Genomic DNA, 8,775 nt, shown 5'->3' on the forward strand with positions numbered 1-8,775 from the left:
GGAAGTTTGAGAAATTAAAAGGCAAATTAGTAATAAAAAAAAAGTTTATTTCACAGAAGTCCAGAAGCATATGTACAGAGCGCATTAAAACAGCACTATAATGAACATTTCTCAAACATAGGTTAACACAAATAGATTTAAACAGCAAAGATAAAAGGGAAACTTCCATTTTCATAAATCAGGTGTTAAGCTGTTGTGGTTTATCAAAGTAAAAATCTTTACAAATAAGATCTTTAGATGTAAGCAGAGAAAATATATAAAGCAACTACAGGCATCAGTGCCAGAATGGCAAGTCCATAACATAGTCCAGACATCTCCCAAAGTTGAGTTTCACCAGTGCACTGGAGTTCTGTCACTCAATCATCCTCTGAGGGTTCATCTTCCTGTTGTTCTGTGACATCATCCAAGACATCAGCCCTGGGTGTGAAATCACTGCTGGTACATTGGTCATCAGATTCATCTAGCGCTTTCAACTCATCTTCGGTACCAAGGGTGATCTCTCTCAAGTCATCCAGACTTTCCGGACTCTTTCCAGTCAACCTCTGAGGAGACAGAATGAGCTTTGAACATCACAAGTGACCTTAAGTTTAAAAGCATCCAGCAAAGACAGACAAAAACCCCTTTATGTTGCATCAATTTCCCACTAGTTACCTCTATCATGTCAGCCATGTGCTGTATGTGCTGGGCCAGCTCCTGAAGCTCATCATTCTCAGTCTTCAGCTGGGCTATCTGCTCATCCTTGGCATCAACGTCTTTGTGCAACTAATCAAACAAGGTGAAAGTCAGTTTGAGAAATTGACAGTTTCAGGCTTCACCATCAGCTAAAAAGGTCATTTCAGAGCCAACTATCAGCATAAGTCAATGGCACTATATCCAAACAACCTGGGATCAAAATGCCACAAGAATGTGAAAAACAGACATCTCTCAAACAGACTAACACCCACTGTGACAGAGATAGATTTTGACAAAATTCACCGTGGGAAAGGGACAAGTTGATGGCTACACATTAGTCGGTTTACATCAGTGATTAACTCACTTTCTCATTCTCCTGGAGAACGCTGTAGAGCGCTTTTCGTCTCTCCTCAGCTACCTCCTTCCAGTAAGAAGAGGGAGGGGTTTCTGAAACAGAGGGGGTAGGCCATTTCAATTGAACAACCATTAGAGATTAATGAGAATATAGATTTCATTCTATGGGATTAAAAGTACGACATTGTACATTTAGACCAAATAAACCCAGTCCAGTCGTGAAACATGGATGTGATAAATGGGATTAGGATCATGGTCAGCCATAAAACAGTTCATGCTTACAATTCTTTGAATACAAACATACCTTTGACCATTAGTTCATAGGCCTCCTTGGTAACGCCATCAGGTAGTTCATCATTTTCTGTGTTTATAGATTTGACAGCAACTTCAGCCTTCATCCTCTTTGAGCCCTTCCCTTGTTCCGCGTTCCACTGTTTTCTTTTGGGAACCACCTTTCCTGTCTAACAAAAGCTAAGAATTACTTGATCAGCACGTCAGTTGTTGGTAGACTATTTACCAATTAAAATGACAGCTGTGCCACAGGTTGCAAAACAGTTGGGAAGAAACGTGCAATGTCGATTCCGTGGCACATGAGATTAATGAACTGACACGACGCCTACTCCAAAATGAAGTCTTTCAATTTAAATTCTACCAAATTCCAGCAACCAATAGAAAGTAATGTATATGGGGGACACAGTCATCCCAGCACTGCAGATGTTGCTGGAGACAGTTGTTTTTAGGGCTGAGCCCAATTAGGCGACTGGCCGATTGTTTGGTCTGTTGGTCGACCAGGTGCACATATCTCAGTGAACTAATCCATTGCAGAGGCCTGGACTAAAAGCGAATTTATGCTTGATTTGAAAATGTGGTCAGAGACTCCATATAGAGGGTGTGACAAATGCAGAGCCCCCAAAAATATGAAGCTCTGTAACACATTGCCAAAAATGTAATAATGCGGAAGGCTCTGTCTAGTGCCACATTGACATGACTGGTAAACAGTAGGTGGGGTGGTACATCCTATATAAACAAACTCATTTCCTTGACAACCGCTCTGCAAAGTAGTATGAATGTCCCAACTTCTTCTCCAGCAATATCACTGTAAATGCTGCATGGCCAATGAGGAAGTTGGATTGACCATGCGACCAGATGCACTTCACTCCAGAATTGCCCCCCCCAGTTCTATGCTCGCTTCGAGGCAAGCAACACTATGGCATGCATGAGAGTATCAGCTGTTCCGGACAACTGTGTGATCACGCTCTCCGTAGCCGACGTGAGTAAGACCTTTAAACAGGTCAACACACACAAGGCTGCGGGGCCAGACGGATTACCAGGACGTGAGCTCTGGGCATGTGCTGACCAACTGGCAGGTGTCTTCACTGACATTTTCAACATGTCCCTGATTGAGTCAAATACCAAAATGTTTCAAGCAGACCACCATAGTCCCTGTGCCCAAGAACACAAAGGCAAACCGCCTAAATGACTACAGACCTGTAGCACTCATGTCCGTAGCCATGAAGTGCTTTGAAAGGCTGGTAATGGTTCACATCAACACCATTATCCCAGAAACCCTAGACTCACTCCAATTTGTATACCGCACAAACAGATCCACAGATGATGCAATCTCTATTGCACTCCACACTGCCCTTTCCCACCTGGACAAAAGGAACACCTATGTGAGAAAGCTGTTCATTGACCACAGCTCAGCGTTCAACGCCATTGTACCCTCAAAGCTCATCACCAAGCTAAGGATCCTGGGACTAAACACCTCCCTCTGCAACTGGATTCTGGACATCCTGATGGGCTGCCCTCAGGTGGTCAGGGTAGGTAGCAACACATCTGCCATGCTGAGCCTCAACACTGAACTCAGGGGTGTGTGCTCAGTCCCCTCCTGTACTCCCTGTTCATCCACAACTGCATGGCCAGGCATGACTCCAACACCATCATTAAGTTTGCAGACGACAACAGTGGTAGGCCTGATCACCATCAACGACGAGAGCCTATAGGGAGGTCAGAGACCTGGCCGGGTGGTTCCAGAATAACAACCTATCCCTCAACGTAACCAAGACTAAGGAGATGATTGTGGACTACAGGAAAAGGAGCACCGAGCACGTCCCCATTCCCATCAACGGGGCTGTAGTGGAGCAGGTTGAGAGCGTCAAATTCCTTGGTGTCCACATTAACAACAAACTAGAATGGTCCAAACACACCAAGACAGTCGAAGAGGGCACGTCTAAGCCTATTCCCCCTCAGGAAACTAAAAGGATTTGGCATGGGTCCTGTGATCCTCAAAAGGTTCTACAGCTGCAACAGCATCCTGACTGGTTCCATCACTGCCTGGTACGGCAATTGCTCGGGCTCCAACCGCAAGGCACTTCAGAGGGTAGTGTGTACGGCCCAGTACACCACTGGGGCTAAGCTGCCTGCCATCCAGGACCTCTACACCTGGCAGTGTCAGAGGAAGGCCTGAAAAAGTGTCAAAGACCTCAGCCACAGACTGTTCTCTCTTCTACCGCATGGCAAGCAGTACCGGAGTGCCAAGTCTAGGACAGAAAGGCCTCAACAGTTTTTACCCCCAAGCCATAAGACTCCTGAACAGGTAACCAAATGGTTACCCGGACTATTTGCATTGTGTGCCCCCTCCCAACCCCTCTTTTACGCTGCTGCTACTCTGTTTATCTTATATGCATAGTCACCAACTATACATTCATGTACATACTACCTAATTGGCCTGACCAACCAGTGCTCCCGCACATTGGCTAACCGGGCTATCTGCATTGTGTCCCACCACCCGCCAACCCCTCTTTTTACGCTTTTGCTACTCGCTGTTCATCATATATGCATAGTCACTTTAACGATACCTACATGTACATACTACCTCAATAAGCCTGACTAACAGGTGTCTGTATATAGCTTTGCCACTATTTTTCAAATGTCTTTTTACTGTTGTTTTATTTCCTTACCCACACACACTTTTTTCCACACCATTGGTGAGAGCCTGTAAGTAAGCATTTCACTCTAAGGTCTACTACACCTGTTGTATTCGGCATTTCACTCTAAGGTCTACTACACCTGTTGTATTCAGCATTTCACTCTAAGGTCTACTACACCTGTTGTATTCGGCGCACGTGACAAATAAACTTTGATTTGAACAAATATGACCAGCAGTACATGAAAAATAATTCCAGCGTGCTGCCTTTCCATAACCCCAAAGGGTCATAAAATAGGCTTCTAATCCATGCTGGACTTGGACTGAAATACTCAGCTCCTGTGAGCTCCTAGCCAAGTCAATTGCGGCTTCTTATCCCTTGTGCAAATAGCCTACAGCTGTGTCCCGAGCTCAATGGCACTGGAACCGGAGGGCCTAGAATATTTTACACAACGTTGCAAGTTCACTAGCACATTGCAGGCAAGTCCCCAAATTAATATGACCTTTCAAGTTCATTGCTGACAGGCCATGAGTAGCCAATGTGATTTATAGGATTTTTAAAAATTTTTTTTTAAATCGGGATATTTTCTAACTGCAATGTGGGCTATTTTTACATAGAAGTTAACTTTAGGTTTGTATCATTTAGATAGAATTGCGATTACCCACATGACAATAATTGAGATATGAAGACAAAATTAAATGAAACTGTTATAAAGCATAGCTGGCTCGATAGAACGGTAGAAGTGGTAAGAAGTTGGCGGGGTTAGAGGGAAATGTATAAATCAAAGGGGACTGGAAATTACGCAAACAAAGACATTGGTAGAAGATGCAACATTAACACTGCCTGCTCCCCCCCAACACCGATTTGTACGACAGTCCCCAGGACATACCAGCATTCCTCTGCCAAGGTTCTTATTGACTGCAGCTTGCTGGAGGACTTGCAGAGTTTTCCTTGTAGGTCCCATGTCTTGAATGGACCCACCAAAAAAGCTCTGGAATAAAACATGAAGACGAACACATTTAAAGTTTAATCCAGTAGTTGGATAATTGTTGAATTGTTACAAAAAGCCTGTGCTCATGTGATTCTATACAAAACCAGTCAGAAGTGTTACACCCCTCTCCATGAAAAACCATTAAGGTACAACATTGGTGGGAAACAAACAACCCCCGCCCTGACCTCAACAGTGAGCACATTCAGCATTTACCTGGATATAGTGCCATTCAACAAACCCTACTCTGGTTACACTGTCACTTTTGGGATAGCAAATAAGTGAAGTGTCTGAACAGCCCTTCGTCTCACGTGAAGGCAGACCTGGGTTCAAATAACATTCTGTATTTTTAAATCACACGCTGTGTTTGAACTTTGTTGCAATGGAACCAATAGAAGATCCTAAACAATCCAATCCCCCAGTCTCCCTGGCACTCCAGGCAGGCTAAAGCAAATTTCCAATAGTATTTGAACCCAGATCTGGTAACCAGAGGTGTGGACATGAGTCACATGACTTGGACTCAAGTCACAATTATGATGACTTGTAAACTCAACTTTGACACCAATGACTTGTGACTTAACTTGGACCTGAGCCTTTTGACTTGACCCGACACCCTCCAAGCACAGATATAAAAAATGCTATTTAAAAAAATAATAATATATAAATAAAGTGTGCAGCGCATCAACTCTAACAGATTACAGTTTGAATCGGACAGCAGCCAATCAAATTGTGCCAGCTGAGAAAAAGTTGCGTGTGGCAGTGTAGAGGAATGTCGGCGGGTGAATTCAGATGGAGCCCTTGGAAAGATGATACCCAAAATGATTATTTTTGGGGTATAAAGACTACGCTAGACGGAGGCGCAAAACTTCCAGCGTTGTTAGACATTTGAAGATGCACAAAAGAACGGTAAGTCGTGGCTAATATAGCCAACAGCTATATCATTTAAATCTATGCTAGTGTAGCATGTAGGCTAACGTAACGTTAAATCAATGAGTATCCACACTCAGTCAATGTGGAAACGCAACTCAATCTTGGGTGCAATGTTCACAACTGGCAGCCTAAATCCTGCCTGATGTTACTGCTGTTCCTAAAACCATTGACATACGTTAGCCTACGGTAACCACACAGAGGGTGTGTATGCGTGTTAAGGTTGGGCGATTGTGTGTGGGGGGGATCTCATGGCTACCCATGCATTTCCATGGAATTATAAAGTTTATTTGGAAAGTAATAAATATTTAAAAGCATTCATGATTAGCGTAAATGTAATATACTAACTAATACTCATTTTGTGAAGAGCACATGACTAGTTCAGGACTTTCCTGTCTTGACTTGGGAATTGAGTGCTAAGACGCGAGACTTACAAAACAATGACTTGGTCCCACCTTTGCTGGTAACTGACCAGATTGCACAGGCAGGTGTGGGAGCAGGGCAGGCTTACCCCGAGCCTAGCACAACTGCATGCATGAGCCAATTGCCTTCCAATTCCCACAGGCTGCAATTTGCCCCAGGTCATCATCTTACCCGCTGACATTAACCAATAAATTACTGAGGGAACTAGTCTTAAAAACGAATTATGGGAAACTACAAGTTAGTGACTATGCAAACATTAACCCTAACAATAGTAACAGGCAAGAGGTAGAGTCATGAATTTCAAAACGGTGAGTTCCAATTCTGGATGTGCATGAAGGATCTGTGGGTTAAAACCACTTCAGTTAACTTGCTGATTTGTAATGGTTCGCCTCGTTGCACATAATACTTCGTAAATTAACTTGACACCACAGTAGTCTGCTACAAAACACATCGATATTTTAGCACTAGACTGGGGATTGGAATATATTATTTGCTTACCTTTATGTTCGCAGAGGCTTTATTCCCAGGTTTAATTTTCCTAATGGACATTTTGACAAGACCTGGTGAGAAAGGGACACTGTAAATCCTAAAAGGTAATTTACAACTCGAAAAAAAAGTTACTTAAGAATGATAAATTAAATCGTTAAATGTAGCCAAGAACGTGTGATTCTGGAATAGCGTTCTCTAGTCACTGTCTAACATACTTCCCATCTCGCCGGAGGAAAAAACCGCCAAAAAATGGCTGGCAATTTACAGCCACAGACAAAAGCAGAAAGTTACCAGGATCTTTGGTATGCGGCCAGGTTAAGTAATAACTGTCTACATAGTTAACATTATCAATGTCTTGCTCCAAAGATACTAACGCGGACCAAATGAGCTAGTTAGTAAAATAGAAAGGATCAAAATCATAAACCAAACCGGAGTAAACAAGTAACTAGCTGGCATGAGCTAACACAGTACTGGCTAACATTCATTTTGTCACAAAAAAGGCGCTATCATTCGTGTTATACACTTATTGACTTGAGCGTATTTGACCGGAGAGAAATTCAACATTTAATATTACCATATAATAACGTAACTCACAGTTTTGGCAGCTTCCCGGGAGTGGGATCAGATTGGTTTACTTCTTTATTTCTCGGAAGTCACTTTCCTTTCTCGCCAACTCGCGCCAGGAGCTTAAATGTCCTCTTAATCACGTGACGTGATGCTGCTTCTGGATTTTTGTCACTCTTTCAAAATAAGAGTTGTCATCCGTTCTCGTTCTGTCCAGTAAACTAAATTAATTATGAAGGTAAAATGCTAGAAAGTATGCACAGTTATCAACAATCAATATATCTTAGTTAATTATCAAACATGCGTTTCTAAAAGTGAAAATAATTAAGTGATATTTGTTTACATTTTATTTTGTACGTTTTAAAGGTAGACAGCGATATGACACAGATCAGGGCCTCCGGAAGAGGAAAATTGAGTCCATAGAGAAAGCAAGTAAAAGATGAGTGTCAGGGATGGGGTGGTAGTATTATCATAAGGAGACGTGTACTTGGAAAACAGAGGAGGAATGGAGATGGAGGGAAAAAGAGGTAAGAAGAGGTCTAAGAGAGTGAGCTTGAGTTGGATAAAAATGGTGGAAAAAAGGGAGATGGTTTATCAAAGAAGAATGGTAGAAAGTGTAAGCAGAGGGAGCTGAAGACAGGAGGATAAATGGAAGTGAATGAAGTTATCGGAGGCAGAGGTATGCACCGAGGATCAGGATGAAGAAGAGTCTGACAGTAGGATTGAAGTTCCTGGACTCTTGCCTTTTGGCTGATTAATTTGTGGTTTCATGGTGGGTGAAAAAAAAGAGTTGGGTCATGTGGAATCGGTGAGGGTAACTAGAAGTGGTCTAGTGATAGTTTGTTTCTGTTGGGCAGAGGAAGAATGCGCTCGAAGTAAATCGAATGGGGGCAAGAAAAGTCAATTGTTTCGTTCTCAAGAAAACGGCACCAATGAAAGGAGTGATAACTGGGGTAGCAGTAGATATAAACGTTGACCAGCTGGGGGCAAAGATTCCCGGTGTTTGTGATGCTCATCCTTTGATGTGACGCAGGCAGGGTGGCGAGAGGGAGGGAACAGAAGAGTCATTGTCTGTTCTCTTGAGTTTTGAAGTTGAGTCTTTGCCTGACAAAGTGAAGTTAGGAAACAAGTTATCCTGTATGAGTATTAAGATGTTACAGGTGTCAAGCTTATGGGCATGTGGCATTAGTGTGTAGGAGGGAGGGTCCATTGTGTGAGAAGTGTGCAAAGGGCATGTGGCATTAGTGTGTAGGAGGGAGGGTCCATTGTGTGAGAAGTGTGCAGAAGGGCATGTGGCATTAGTGTGTAGGAGGGAGGGTCCATTGTGTGAGAAGTGTGCAGAAGGGCATGAGACAAAGTCATGTGTAGTATTGGGGAAAGTAGTGGAATGTGTTAATTGTAAGGGTGCCCATGGAGCTGGGGATCAGACAT

At 43.0% G+C, this 8,775-nt stretch overlaps 2 protein-coding genes across 4 annotated transcripts in view; one reads left to right on the forward strand and one right to left on the reverse strand.

Annotated features, from left to right (window-relative positions):
* Positions 1-26: 26 nt before the first annotated feature.
* LOC115128652 (geminin-like) lies at positions 27-7,481 on the reverse strand. Of its 3 annotated transcripts, none has more exons than XM_029658710.2 (7): positions 7,375-7,481; positions 6,790-6,851; positions 4,843-4,944; positions 1,331-1,487; positions 1,037-1,119; positions 652-762; positions 27-542 (listed from the first exon to the last, which is right to left on the reverse strand). In XM_029658710.2, the coding sequence occupies exons 2-7, from the start codon at positions 6,838-6,840 to the stop codon at positions 357-359; spliced, it is 690 nt and encodes a 229-aa protein (XP_029514570.1). In that variant the 5' UTR covers positions 6,841-6,851; positions 7,375-7,481; the 3' UTR covers positions 27-356. The 3 variants fall into 3 exon arrangements, with proteins under 3 accessions (XP_029514570.1, XP_064873988.1, XP_029514571.1); XM_065017916.1 differs by having other exon boundaries at positions 6,790-6,868; positions 7,375-7,465; XM_029658711.2 differs by having other exon boundaries at positions 7,355-7,457.
* Positions 5,751-8,775, forward strand: part of LOC115127161 (trafficking protein particle complex subunit 3) — a 29,073-nt gene continuing 26,048 nt past the window's right edge. Inside the window, exon 1 of the transcript XR_010463844.1 lies at positions 5,751-5,847. The gene's annotated coding sequence lies outside the window, so the exon portion shown is untranslated. The remainder of the gene's footprint in view (positions 5,848-8,775) is intronic.

Source organism: Oncorhynchus nerka, linkage group LG4 (assembly GCF_034236695.1).
Source record: "Oncorhynchus nerka isolate Pitt River linkage group LG4, Oner_Uvic_2.0, whole genome shotgun sequence".
Lineage (NCBI taxonomy): Eukaryota > Metazoa > Chordata > Actinopteri > Salmoniformes > Salmonidae > Oncorhynchus > Oncorhynchus nerka.

Excerpts from the sequence above, each read along its gene's own strand:
- LOC115128652 (XM_029658710.2), bottom strand. The coding sequence starts at position 6,840 with ATGTCCATTAGGAAAATTAAACCTGGGAATAAAGCCTCTGCGAACATA. Across the intron at positions 1,120-1,330 it reads CTATGAACTAATGGTCAAAG|AAACCCCTCCCTCTTCTTAC; the intron begins GTATGTTTGTAT and ends CCTCTGTTTCAG. Across the intron at positions 543-651 it reads ACATGGCTGACATGATAGAG|AGGTTGACTGGAAAGAGTCC; the intron begins GTAACTAGTGGG and ends CTGTCTCCTCAG.